Source organism: Octopus bimaculoides, chromosome 25 (genome assembly GCF_046866305.1).
Source record: "Octopus bimaculoides isolate indiv1 chromosome 25, ASM4686630v1, whole genome shotgun sequence".
Taxonomy (NCBI): Eukaryota; Metazoa; Mollusca; class Cephalopoda; order Octopoda; family Octopodidae; genus Octopus; species Octopus bimaculoides.
In genome coordinates, this window is record NC_142952.1 from 9,010,982 (window position 1) to 9,026,479 (window position 15,498).

The window sequence follows — 15,498 nt, forward strand, 5'->3', positions numbered from 1 at the left end:
TTAAACAATGGGAATTAATTGACCCATATGGATCTATATTAATTACTTTTCAGTGGGGTATGAGGTAGAAGAGAACTCATCTGCATATATGCATATATATATGCGTGTATATATACATACGTGTGTGTGTGAGTTGTTATGCATGTACGTGAATGTATGAATAGGTGTGCAAGCGTAGACGTTTGTATACATATGGCTATATGCGTGTATCTCTGTGGAAATATGTGGGTGTATGGCTACGTATATATACAGGGTGTCCACAAAGTCTGGGTACAAGGGGTAAATAAAATTATAACATAATTAAATATAAGAGATAATAATTTCTTAAAGTATGTGTTAATCCTTGTGTACCCAGACATTGTGGACACCCTGTATATATATATATATATATATATATATATATATATATATATATATATATATATATATATATGTATGCATATATATATATATATATATATGTATGCATATATATGTGTGTGTGCGCGCGTGTGTGGGTGTACATGCAATGTATATCAATTTTAATAATTCTATTCATACTTTATAAATGTATGTTCCATTCTTTTATTAATTATAAACATAGCTTATTTATATTTAACTTTCCCCTATCATCTCTATTTTATTTTTTTATTGTTCAAATTTTATTTACTCATTCTACTTTATTTGCTTTATCTACTTTATCTATGTAATCAACTTGTTCAAATTTTATTTACTCATTCTACTTTATTTGCTTTATCTACTTTATCTATGTAATCAACTTGTAAATTCCTCGCCCGAGCATATAATAATTCAAATCGTAAACTGTAAAATTCGCTCTTCTTAAATAAATTCATATGCACACACATAACACCCAAATGTACATCTTTTTCATTTGATGATATTATTCTCAAATCACATAAATTTAAATTTGATATTAATTGAATTTAAATTTCATATTAATTGAATTTAAATTTCATATTAATCGAGTATTAATTGAAACGGCTATAAGTGAAAATGATCAATTTGCTGTTAAACATAAACAATTATTAACTTCTCGTTTTGCATTTTCTTTCTTTTAAATGAATATATAAATATAAACTATATGTGTTTTATATATACACCTATTATTTTAAGGAAATACATTCCCCCAAATTACTAGGTATTGAATCAATATTTTATTGGATGATTCCATCCTTTCATGAGGTTAACACAACCGCTAACACCAGGAACCCCTGCACAGATATCACACCCATATTCCTACTGAATATCCGGGGCCTATTACGAACAGGCGGCAAAGACAAGTTCCTATACTTGAAAGACCTAGTAACATGCAATCAAGCAATATGCATGGTGCTTACCGAAACGCATCTAACACCTAATATAGCAGATGCGGAGATAAATATGCCAGAGTATGCCGTACTCCGAACAGACAGAAGGGATAGAAGTCATGGGGGAGTTGCAATGTACATCCGAGAAGATGTCACACCCCTACTACTACTATCACACTCAAACTCTGTATGTGATACTTTAATAGTACACATAAAACAAATTGATGTAGTTGTATGCTCAACATACCGTCCACCAAATATGGCAAAGCAGGAAGGTAAATTTGAGGACAGCCTCAGACGCATAGAAGAGGTCCTGACAAATCTGGACCAACACATCAATATACTTTTCCTAGGCGACTTTAACCTCCCAAATTTTAAACGGCCTGAAGGTCACATCCTCTCTGGGATGTCACTGCATGAACAAAGCCAGGCAAAATCATTGCTAGAACTATCCAACATGCTGTTCATGGAACAAGTGATACTCCAACCAACCAGGGGAAGCAATATTTTAGATCTCTGCTTCACAAACAATGTGAGCCTAATCCATAATGTGAAAATAACGCCCACACCTCTCTCAGATCATAACACTATAGAATTAACTATGTATGGTCCTAGACAACCCACTGACACCCACCCCACCAGGAGGACTCAAGCAATATCCAACCTGAATTTCCACAGGGCGGACTGGAAGTCAATTCGCAGAGAGATTCGAAATCAAAACTGGCATGACAGCCTTTCTATACAAGACAATGACCTCAAACTAAGTCATTTTATGTCAACCATACAAGACATATGCACCAAATACGTGCCATATAGAAAGACCAGCAAACATGCCAATAGAATTCCTAGAGACAGGAAAATCCTTATGAGACACAGAACAAAGGTCTCAAACCAGTTAAATAGAGAACTGGAGGATAGGAAAAAGGCTAAATTAAAACTAACACTATTAGAAATAGAAAACAAAATTAAACTCTCCCATGAAAAGGAGAGAGCAGAGAAGGAGAAGAGAGCAGTAGAAAGCATAAAAACAAACCCCAAGGCTTTCTATAGATTTGCAAAGGAGACTGCTACGGTACAGTATAATATAGGACCCCTATTCCTGCCTAATGGCTCACTGACTGCAGATCCCACATGAATAAGTGAAGTGCTCAGTACACAATTCAAGAGTGTCTTCACTTCTCCTCTGAGTCACATGCAGATAAAGAACCCAGCTGATTTCTTTGACAATAGCACTCAGCAGAAAAAGACTGCATCCATTACCTACATCGACATTGAAGAGGAAGATGTGATAGCTGCCATAAATGAAATGAGCTCAAATTCAGCAACTGGCCCCGATGGTTTCCCAGCTGTCCTCTTAAAGTCGTGTAAACAAGAACTAGCAGGACCACTCCGGATACTCTTCCAGAGTTTCCTTGCAAATGGTAAACTTCCCAAAAAGCTGAAGGAAGGCACCATATGTCCTATCCATAAAGGTGGAAGCAGAGCAGAGGCTGGGAACTACAGGCCCATCTCTCTGACTTCACATCTTAGCAAAGTCATGGAACGAATTGTCAGAAGGAGATTGATTGCGTTCCTAGAAGAAAATGACTTGCTGAATGAGACCCAGCATGGTTTCCGTCCAGGTAGAAGCTGTCTCACGCAGCTCTTGCAGCATTATGACTGGGTCCTGAAGCAGCTACTTGACCATTCAAATGTTGATGTGATATATCTCGACTTTGCAAAAGCCTTTGACAAAGTTGATCATGGCTTGATATGTCACAAGCTGCGAAACCTTGGCATAGCTGGTAAATTAGGAGAGTGGCTGCATGACTTCCTGAATGGTAGAAGTCAGACAGTTGCAGCCAATGGAGAACTATCTAGGGAAACACAAATATTGAGCGGTGTTCCACAAGGAACTGTTCTGGGGCCACTACTGTTCATAGTGGCCCTTCTGGACATGCCCACGGTCACTCGGGGAGCCACTGTCACTAGCTATGCTGATGACACAAAGATATCTCAGGCAATAAAGAATCCTGATGATATTGTAAGCCTGCAGAATGACCTAAATGCAATATATGAGTGGGCAGAGCAAAATAATATGCAGTTCAATGCAAAAAAATTTCAAGTACTGCGCTACAAGACCACAAGCACCTCCCAACTGGCATACACAGGGCCTGGAGGTACTGCAATCCCAGAACCACAAACAGTAAGAGATCTGGGCATCAACATGTGTAGTGATGCATCATTTCACATGCACATTGTCCAGTTGACAGCAAAGTGCAGACAACTGGCAGGGTGGATACTGAGGACATTCCGTACAAGGGATCAAAAAGTCATGTTGACTCTGTGGAAGACATTTGTTCTGAGCCGCCTAGACTATTGCTCTCAGTTGTGGTCACCACACAGTGTTAAGCGGACAGCAGAACTCGAGGCAATTCAGCGACACTATACAAAAAAGATCGCCATAGTCCAACAGATGAACTACAGGGAGCTACTGAAGGCACTAGGTCTCTACTCCCTGGAGCGCAGGCGGGAGAGATATGTAATAATATACATATGGAAAATATTGGAAGGACTGGTGCCAAACTTTGGTATCAAGTACTACAGGAATGCCCGCACGGGTCGCCACTGCATGGTGCCAAAGGTACCGTCCACTGCATCTCACATAAGAACGAGATACTGCAGCAGCCTCTGTTTCAGAGGACCTCAGCTCTTCAATGCCCTGCCAAAACATTTGAGAGACATGCAAGACATGGATACGGAGGTCTTCAAGACAAAACTTGACACTTTCCTCTCCACGGTACCAGACGAACCAATGGCTCGTAATGAGACGCAGTTTAGGGTAGCTATGTCAAATTCTCTTATACACCAGATGTGCCATCAAAACTCTTGATTGGACCATGTCAGGTGGGGGAGAAGAGCCATGAGGAACGTGAAAATCACGGTGGTGCACCAGCATGACCGCAGCTACTTGGCTGAAACACATAAATAAATAAATAAATAAATATATATATATATATATATATATATATATATATATATATATATATATATATATGTATATATGTTATATATATATTATATATCGATATGTTATACATATATTATATATATGTTATATATATATTATACAAACATATATGATATATATATATTATATGCATACATACATACATATATATATATATATATATATATATATATATATATATGTATGTAATATATATACATATGTATATGTGTGTGTAATATATATATATACATATATATATGTAATATATATACGTAGATCTATCTATCTATCTATCTATCTATCTATCTATCTATCTATCTACCTATATATATATATGTAATGTATATACATATGTAATATGTAATATATATATATACATACGTATCTCTCTCTCTCTCTCTCTCTTTATATATATATATATCTATATATCTATATATATATATATATATATATATATATATATATATATATACATATATATACATACATATATATATATATACATATATATACATACATATATATCATATAGGCGCAAGTGTGATTGTGAGATTCCGGGTTCAAAGCACCTGGTTAACTCTACATTACTACACAATAAAACCATAATTCCACTAAATCTGAAATATAAACTTCGTTTAGGCCTTCTTCAAATCATCACCTCTAATATTATTAATAACTCTTCAGTAGTAGTTTAATATGCACTTCATCTGCTATATATGAAAAAAAAATCTGCCAAAGTAATAACTGTAGATCTTTATAAAGGTTCTCAGCAACAGATTCCACAGTACTTCATAACAAATGTAATCTTAGGCGTAAGAGTGGTTGTGTGATAAATAGCGTGCTTACCAACCACATGGTTCCGGGTTCAGTCCCACTGCGTGGCACCTTGGGCAAGTGTCTTCTACTATAGCCTCGGGCCGACCAAAGCATTGTGAGTGGATTTGGTAGACGGAAACTGAAAGAAGCCCATCATGCATATATATATATATATATATATATATATATATATATATATATATATATATATATACATTTATATGTATTTATGTGTGTATATATGTTTGTATGTTTGTGTTTGTCTCCCAACATCGCTTGACAACCGATGTTGGTGTGTTTACGTCCCGGTAACTCATTTTGCCCTTTTTGGATAGACTTGTGACTGGTGACGGAAAATGGATCTTCTATCAAAATGTTAAAAGTCATGAACAGTGGCTTGGTAAAAGGGAAAAAGCTCAACCACAACCGAGAAGGGAACTTCATGGGATAAAGGTTCTTCTCTTTATCTGGTGGGATTGCAAAGGAGTAATTCACTTTGAATTGTTACCACCTAACAATTTCTACCTTTGAATAGGTCGCTACATCCTTGTTACTTGATTGAATTTTGCTACTCTGGTAACAGTTTATTGAATTTTCCGTGTTAACTGTAAACAAAGGATAATTCATTCATCCATTTATATATATATATATATATATATATATATATATATATATATATATATATATATATATATATACAAAATTTTGAATTTAAAAGAGAGTTTTGACGCTAATATCCATTATTATTGAAATTTATAAGACGGATTCTCCCGTTGAAGACGACGTATGATAGTTCAACTTTTGACGAACGACCAGCACAAAAGAATTATTTATAGTGATCAAGTGCTTGTGCCGCACATTAGCTAACTCCCTCCGTCAAATAAACTTTATCTGAACAGGTGCATGGTGTACTGCGTTTCGTGTATAGAAGTGATCGCAAGCGACGTGAGATAAAGTGTTTTACTCAAGAACACAACGCACCGGCCGGTCTATGGTTTGAAACACCACGATCTCGCGATCGTGAGTCTAATTCCCTGACAACTGAGCAATGCGCCCCACCATATATATGTATATATATATATATATATATATATATATATATATATATATATATATATATATATATATATATATATATATATATATATATATATATATATATATATATATATATATATATATATATATATATATATATATACACACACGTACTCGCACACGAACAGAACCACGCACTCTCTCTCTCTCTCTCTCTCTCTCTCACACTCACACACACACGTGCGCACAAATATATTCTATTTCTCTCTTTAATTTAAACGTTTTTACCGGTCAACGACTTGGTACCAATGTGTTGAAGGAATGTATCTTGATTGAACAGTCTTCCTTTGAATCTGAGGAAGCTCTTGCAGATTTATATAACCTCAAATATCGTGATCATTTATAGCATATATATTAACGATTTGCATTCTCTCTCCAAGGTTCTAAGTCCAGCAATACTTTGCTTCGGACGGGTTGATATGTATCCAGTTGTTGTACTAATAATAGGTGTGAAGCTGAAAGTCTCTATTTGGTGCTTGACTTACAATAGACGGATGTCTTTATCAATGGTCCATAGATATCCTCTTTCTCTTGTATTTTTCTAACCACATTCATGTCGACAGTGGAAGCTGATTTCCACAACAGAACATATAATTTCTTTGTGATCCCACACAACAATATGTGGCCGACTGTGGTTTAAATTGGTGATTGTTTTAATTGAAAAGTTCTACTAAAGTTCTTTTGACACAGTGGTCTCAATATGGTCAGATCTTTTGTAGATATTCTCTTTTCTTTCTTATCCTGATCCAGACCATAATAGCCAGAGTTTCATGTCTCATGAAGAGATAATATCGGGAAGACATTGTCTCACAGGTGGCGACAAAGTGGTTAATATCTTCAGTCTTGTATGTATGAATATCATTGTTCAGTTTTATTTCAAGATTTCTTGCCTATAGAAAAAGAGCCGGTTTCTAACCTAGATTCAAAGCTCCTTCATTGAAATTTCAACATCAACAACAGGGTATGTTTGTTTGTTTGTATGTATGTATGTATGTATGTATGTATGTATGTATGTATGTATGTATATACGTACGTATATATATATATGTGTGTGTAGATCTGTATGTTTTGCTTTATGTGTGTATTCTTATGCATATATCTAGACATGCTCATATATATATTTAAATGATAAACTTCTGGAAAGTTCTACAGATTTTTACAGTTCCAGTGATGGATTGCATCTGTAGTCTTCGAATTAGCTTTCTCCTTTCTGGTTTTGGGAAGCCGAATTTCTCAAGATTGGTAATTAGGTAGTGTCTTATATATACCAGGGCCCCAATAATGTATATATGTATGTACGCATAAAACTATACTCATTTTTTAGATTATAGTATCCTTATAAATGAGTTGATAATTGTTTTCCATTTTTAAAACCCAAACTGTCTGATGGCATTGAAGAAATAAATGAAGCAAAAACAAAATAATTTTGCAAAGATTTATTGGAGAAACGTTTCGGAAGGAAGATGAAATTTAAAGATTGTTTGAAGATCCAATTGGGATGTCAGTTGTGTTTCAGTTGTGTTTCTTTCAGCTCGTTTAAACAGTCTAAAATAAATATAAAATCGAATAAATATTAATTGTTAATCTTCCGTAATATATATATATATATATATATATATATATATATATATATATATATTATATCTTAACTGTATTATGAATACTTATACACGTTGTTGAAGGTGCTTCGACTGCTTCTGATGTTATTGGTGTTGATAAGAAACAAAAGGTGGCGGTAGTTTCACAAGTATAGCAACAGCAGCAACATGTTATAGATTTACTCCAGCTTGGTTGATGTCAAATAACAACATCAACAACAGTAGTAGTAGCAGTAGTAGCAACAACAACAATGAACACAGCAACATCAACTGAAGTACGTTTCAGCAAGAAACCAAGATAACTTAAAATATCAAATAAAGTAATATGACTTACAGCACATAATTGGCTAGACATTTTGCTTGCACTGGCTTTGCAACCGGCGCTAAGCATGCAGGTCTTGAAGTTAGCCACAACACTAGAAATATAAGAAATGAATGCATAAAAGCAAAGAAGAAAAACTCAAGTTATTAGTGAACAACACAAAATATATGTTTCGTTTATGGATTTGGTTTGCAAGATTCTTTATGTGAGTTCGTGCGTTGAAGCATATTCTGTTACAGAAAAAGAAAATGACCCTCACCAGACACAACACAGAATATATGAAATGTAAGGTAATTGTTATTTGCTTTTTCTCAGTTTTATATCTTTGGGACAAACTAAAAGCATTTTGTTGTGGTATATTATCTGATTGGGACGGACTAAATGTTAAAGTCGACTATAGTTTTCTTCTAGAAATAGCTGCCGAATTTCCTACGTATCATATCACCGTTTTCAAAAATAGAAACTTCGGATTTCCTGTCACACAAAGGTCTGGGTGACACATGTTGTATGTCACAGACCACTCTGTGTACGTTTGGAAAAGGAACAATTAAATGCAGTGCCAAATAAATTTCAAAATGTTCATATTAAGTATTCTGGGAAATTGGTGTCTCACTCGGTTCTATAATGGTATGAAAGCTGAAGATTAAAACAAGAACTGTTGTCATAGGTGCTCTGGGAATGATAGCAAAAGGGTTGATTGCTACGTAGCTCAAATACCAGGAAACCCCAAACTAGCAGAAATTAAAAAGATAGTGCTCATGGAAACTGCCCATATCCTACGCGAAATTCTTTCTATTTAATCTCATGTTTTAAAACAAACATAATCTTCTTATGGTTTCTTAAACATTCTCTAGAACAACACTATGTACAAAACCAAATATATGGCACTCTAAGCACCAACTTGAACTTCTAACTTGTCTCTTGAAGATTCTGGGTGAGACATGGAGCAAAATTGTAACAAATGTAAAGCAAATGTCAAACATAAAATTATAATAATAATGATAATAATAATAATAATAATAATAATAATGATGATGATAATAATAATAATAATAACTCACCCTTGCAGCATTTGATAACCGGCAGCGCCTGCTGGTGCAGATAAGTATACGCATTTTGCAGCTTGTTTAATGTCGCATTTGGTTGAAGGACCTTGAGAACAGAAAGCGGATATAGTTCCAATATCAATAATAATCACTAGACGAATATGAGTTATAAAAAACCAAATTAGTTCAAAATACAGGAACATATATGTATACACTCACACACACACACATGTATGAAGACACACACATACATGTATATGCACACATACACACACTCACACACAGACACACACACACAAATACACACACACACACATATATATATATATATATAATGTAATATAATACAAGTCATTCCGCGAACGTGGCATTGCATTATATACATATGTACACACACACATACACAGGCACACACAAACAAACACACACACACACACACATACAAACACACACACACATCCTCACACAATTATATGTATATGTCTATGACTATAATCTATACATGTGGAAGAGATCAGAATGCAAAATTATTCCGTATCTACACATATTAATGAAAGAAAATGAACCTAAAACTCACCACATAATTTCATATACATTTTCTTTGCAACGCTCAAATCGCATCCGATACCAGCGAGACATTTACCAGCTGAGGCAATGGCTCTGCAAAAGACAAGAAATGAAATTTTATTGCTTAATATTGCAACGAGAAAGCGCATACAAATACAGACACACATACATCTGTAATTATGAAGTAAAATGCTCACACACAGATACAGTCACACTGCACATTTCATGTGCTTACTCCGGTATATATATATATATATATACCGGAGTGTTATAATATACTAACTTATATATATATATATATATGCATTCACACACACACACACGCCCCCCCACACACACAAACACACACAGACACACACACACATACACACTCTGACTTGTTCATATGCATGCGTGCATGTATAGGCATTAAGGATACAATGTATACAAGAAATTCATTTACTTGCAGATCTGTTTGTTTGAGGCATTGGCATTATATTGAGTGTTCGGTACGCAACCCATGATTTCGTTAAACGTGCAGGCGGCATTTGCTCCTGTAAGGTAAGAATTAATTGGACAAAATAAATAAGGATATTTTGAAATATTTGTATCTAATTGGCACCATCTATTGTCGTTATTCTAATTTTAATTGTGTGTACAGGAAGTGATCCGCCGCGTACAATTTATTAACAATTGCACCAACAGAGACTTGGTTCAGTTTAAATAAATGACTATATGAAAGTACATACAATGTTTATTTAATATATTAAGACACATATACACTCTCAGCCACACAATGCATACACACACACATTCACACACACACACACACACACACATACACACACACACACACACACACACACACACACACACACACACACACACACACACACACACACACACACACTTTTTTTGACGGTGAGGATTCAGGGTATCAGACAATTGTACAACTCAATAAATATGTACGTAGCTATGTATTCCAAGGATGCATGTACACTTACCGGAATACTCAAGCAGAATGAGCATGAATCAGTTTGTTACAAGACTATATGTTTCGAATCCCTACGTTTTCCATCTACCCAAACCCCTATGGGTCGACCTGCAAGTACGAAATAACATTTAACCAAATGACAATGCAGAGGTTTCAACGCAGGCCTGCATCTTTGCGAGTGGAAGCATTCGGCCATACTTATCGCGTATGTATGTTTGTGTGTGTGTGCATTCATAATTATTATTCAATGTATGCATATATAAATATATGCATAAATTTTTTGAATCAGTGAGAAAGGATAACTTAGCAAAACCAATATGTAAATTTACTGTGTCGTTAACGCATTACGACTAAAAGGCTCAGAATTTCCTGTAACCCAATTTACACATTTCCAAGTCACTTGAATTCGCTCTTCTTTCATATATTTTAAAATATTATACATAATGATGAAGAAAATGTTTTGAAAGCACAACGAGTGTCACGTTTCTAATCCTCAATCTATTGGTAACTTCAATGAGTGTAGTTCTTACACTAAAGATACTTAGTTTCGTGCATAAAGATTGCAAACAGTCGACTAATTTTGTTCACATTGTTACAAAATACTTAATATTGACAACCAAAGTTCATAATGCATTTGCCATTCGAAGCTACCGTATCTGAACGGCTGTGCAACTTATGGTGCTAGACAGGTCTTAGAACTTATACAACGGCTACTCTGTGGAAGTGATCGGGATCACAACGTTCCCACCCGCTATGTGGGTCTCCAGTCTATGGTATATCCACTTATTTGTAGCTGAGAGGACCGGAGGAAAGTGAAATGAAGTGTTTTGCTCAACGACACAACGCTCCGCGCAGAAATCGAAGCCACAATCTTGCTATTGTGAGACCAACACACTAACCACTAGGCCATGCACCTTCGCTACATATGTGTGTAATGAAGAGAAGGAAGAGGGAATGTATAGTATATGGACGGCACCGAAGCTTCGTTAGAAGGAAGATGACGGATCAACTGATATATGTATCAGCCTCTCAAGTCTTCTTAATGCCGCTTGCTTCATTAATTGCATCTACGAAACGAAAACCTATACAGAAGCAATATAAACAAACTGCATATATAATCATATACAACAGGATTAATAAACATATACATGTGATACTTAGTGCTTCTTTAAATTTCAATAACAGCATCATCTAAGAGAATGACATAGAAGCTGACTTACCCACAATGCAGACGGTGACAAGTACGATAAGTCTCAACATTTTTGATATGTTTTTATCTTCTCGGCGAGGATCTCTTCAGCTGTGTTGTGATGTGAGTGTTTTACAAGCAACAACGAAGCATATTTATAAGAGTGTAAAGTTGAATCGATAGGCTAATTTATTCATTGAAATATCTCTGAATGAAATGTTCTTTTGAAAGACATGCACAAAAAGAGTGCAACATATGTGACAAGGTCTTCTTCATAATCTATATTGAGGCATTGAAATTCATTTCTCTTCATTATCGAAAGTTGATATTAATTACATTAATTAGATGTTATTGACTAATTATTTACAATAATAATTCTTTTAGCTGAAATAATTCTTTACAAAATGTGACACAGTAGATGTTAATATGTTTCTCAATTATTCAAAATAAATGTTAAGGTTTCGAAATCAGATTGGGTGGAATATCTATATATGATATTTATTAACTTTTACCAACTGTCCTAACATCAAGATTTTAATATTCTTAATGAAAGATATTTCAATTTTATTTCAATATTGTTTCCTCATAAAATGATATCTGTCATCGTTAATCTTTGAACAATAAATCCCTTTGCATATATACCTATAAATGTTCATACAAGTTAATTAATTTAATACTTTCTTTGAATACATTTTAAGAAATATCAATTTGTTTCTACATGATAGGTTTTAATTCTAGAAAAGAAATATTTTGCTCATATAAATATTAGAAAGTATTATAAAGGATTAACAGATAAACACTTATAATCCGCAATCTTGTTGAAAAAATATATAAAATTTGAAGAAAAACTCATTCTTGTGGTCGTTATTAAATCATGAAATTAGTTTAACTTTAGGTAATTTTTAATTCTACTTTTCGAGTTCAAAACTTCTCAATTTAATTAACAGGTTTTCTTACAGAAAAGTGCAGAGATAAGGAGAGTGATTCTGAAAGATTTTACTTGTATTTATATAGTTCTATACTCAAGTGTGAGCAGCGACTACATTGGAAATATTCAGAATCATAACAGACAATAGTAGTAGAGAAAAAATAAAAGATAATGTGAAGGAGGAATCTATGTGTAATCGTTAATATATCATTGTCGGTGTTTTTATTTCATATTGCTTACATCAGTTGATATGGATTTGGAATTATACGAAATAATTTTCTCCAGGTGAATGTGCGAATCTGATATTTTTTCAGTTGGCACTATATGAAGTTGAATATATTGTTAATGCCCTAATACCTCAGCACACTCTTTGATTTTATATTTATTTGTCAGCGTCATTTGTAAATCCAACCCTTTCTATGTAAACCATCTCTCTAATCTCGCACGTCAGCAAAGCCATGGGACGATGGAACGGTTAATCCGAGGGACACTAATCACGTTATTGGAAGAAAATCACTTTCTCACGACACCTAAAATGCTTTCCGACGGAGGAATAGCTGACTGAAGTAGTTCTTACAACACTATAACCGGGTGCTGAAGCACTTGCTTAACCATTCAAATGTGGATAGGATAAATCTCAACTTTCCGAAAGTCGTCGATGAAGTCGATCATGGTATAATATGTTATAAACTGCATGATTTCCGTCCAATGGGAAAACTAGGGAAGTGCCTATATAATTTTCTGAAAGATAGAGATCATACAGTAGTAGGCAACGGGGCCAACTCCAATGATGTATATATATATATATATATGGGAGAATGTACGGAAAAAAAACAACAACAGACGAGGACAGGTGGTGTAAACAACAAAAGGATGTTTGACGCTCGGGAATACAGAAATTCTTTAACGTTTCGAGCTACGCTTTTCAACAGAAAGAATACGGAGAAAACAAGGAGAAAAACACGGAGAAAAAAAGTTGAATGGTGTTTCGTCAGCGATCTATCATGTTTTCCATGATTTGATGAATATCTATATATACATATATATATATATATATATATATATATATATATATATATATATATATATATATTCAGCAAATCTGTAAGATTTTCATAGAGGTCGTATTGTTGGGCAAAGTGAGGCTGGTCTTAGCCAGCGAAAAATTGCCCAAAATCTTCAAATCCCTCTTGTTACTGTTAATAGAATTATAGTGCAATTCATAACCCAAGGAAAAGAATCAACAGATTCGCGTCCCGGCCGACCTGAGCACTCGGAAAGGAAGCTTCGCCGTTTGAAGAGAATTGTGGAAAACGAACCCCGTTCGAAGTCTTCTGACATTGCAAAACAGGTCGAAGTTAGTCTAAGAACGTGTGTTACATATCTGCATATCTGGTCGAGCAGCTAGAAGAAAACCTCTCCTTCAACCAATTAATATCATAAAATGAAAGAAATGGGCTAAGGAGATGTCAGAAAAATCCACTTCATTTTGGGATAGAGTGATTTTCTCAGATGAATCTATATTTGCATTATTTTCAGACAGTGGACGTATTTGTCCGTGGAGGCTTCCCAATCAAGAATTTGATTTGAAACGACTCCAGCCGACTGTGAAACAAGGAGGTATCTCTGTAATGGCATGGGGAGCTGTCACCAGCAATGGTCGTTCAGAGCTGATCAAATGTATTGGAACCATAAACTGATAAACACATCGAAATGCTTAAGCAAGGACTACATCCGATGTATTCACACGATAACAACAAAAAAGAGTTTTTATTCATGGAAGATGAGACTCCATGCCACACAGCGAAAAGGAATCAGCAATGGCTGACTGAAAATGGGATCAAAAATCTTCCTTGGTCGAGTCAATCTCCTGACATGAACCCAATTGAAAATCTTTGGAGCATACTAGATAGAACTATACGGAGAACTCGACAAAAACCTAAATCTAAAGATGAATTGATTCGATTTTTGCCTGAAAAGTGAGCAGAGATTTCACAAGAGACAATCACAAAGCTCATCAGTTCAACCCCAAAAAGAATTTCTGAATAAAAAAAACTTCAAAGGGACTGTCAGCTAAATACTAAAGTATGTAGTCCTACCTATCGGTTACATTTCGATTGTTCGCATTGCGTATGAAATAAAAAATTTTGAAAATTAAAGGTGTCTATAGCTAGGTCTACAGCTAGGTCTATAGCTAGATCAACAACGGTATTTATTCCAAAGAGTATTTATATGTGGAATGAGCAGTATTTCGCTGCTATTATTGGCAGGTCAAAACACCACATACGCTAGTTGATTAATTTATTTGTGGATATTTTTTCCTTTTAGAAAAGCCTGTAATTTCTCACCATATTACCACTATTCTCTAACTCACGGTTTTAGATCGATGAGAAAAGTTTGAGCTCCAATGGTCATTACCGCTTTTCCAAAAATCGAAACCGTATCACAAAATCGTCAAGTTGCATGATAGTATGCTTTCTTATTTTATTATTCAGAGTTCAATTTTACCACCTGTGAATGATAATGAGGTAGGGAAATAATTTATTTGGCTATTGTTCTTAATTTCAAAACTTTATTCATTTAAATCGAAACTCTTAGTTTACAAATTGAAATGAATTCTAAAAACAAAATCTATATTACTAGTATTAATTCAGGTGTAAAA

General features: G+C 34.7%; 1 protein-coding gene across 1 annotated transcript; it reads right to left on the minus strand.

Annotated features, from left to right (window-relative positions):
- Positions 1–7,634: 7,634 nt before the first annotated feature.
- LOC149131084 (uncharacterized) lies at positions 7,635–12,073 on the minus strand. Its single transcript, XM_089342143.1, has 6 exons — positions 11,940–12,073; positions 10,189–10,279; positions 9,757–9,839; positions 9,195–9,285; positions 8,146–8,227; positions 7,635–7,758 (listed from the first exon to the last, which is right to left on the minus strand). Exons 1-6 carry the CDS (start codon positions 11,977–11,979, stop codon positions 7,750–7,752), a joined length of 396 nt encoding a protein of 131 aa, XP_089198269.1. The 5' UTR covers positions 11,980–12,073; the 3' UTR covers positions 7,635–7,749.
- Between the last annotated feature and the right edge of the window lie 3,425 nt (positions 12,074–15,498).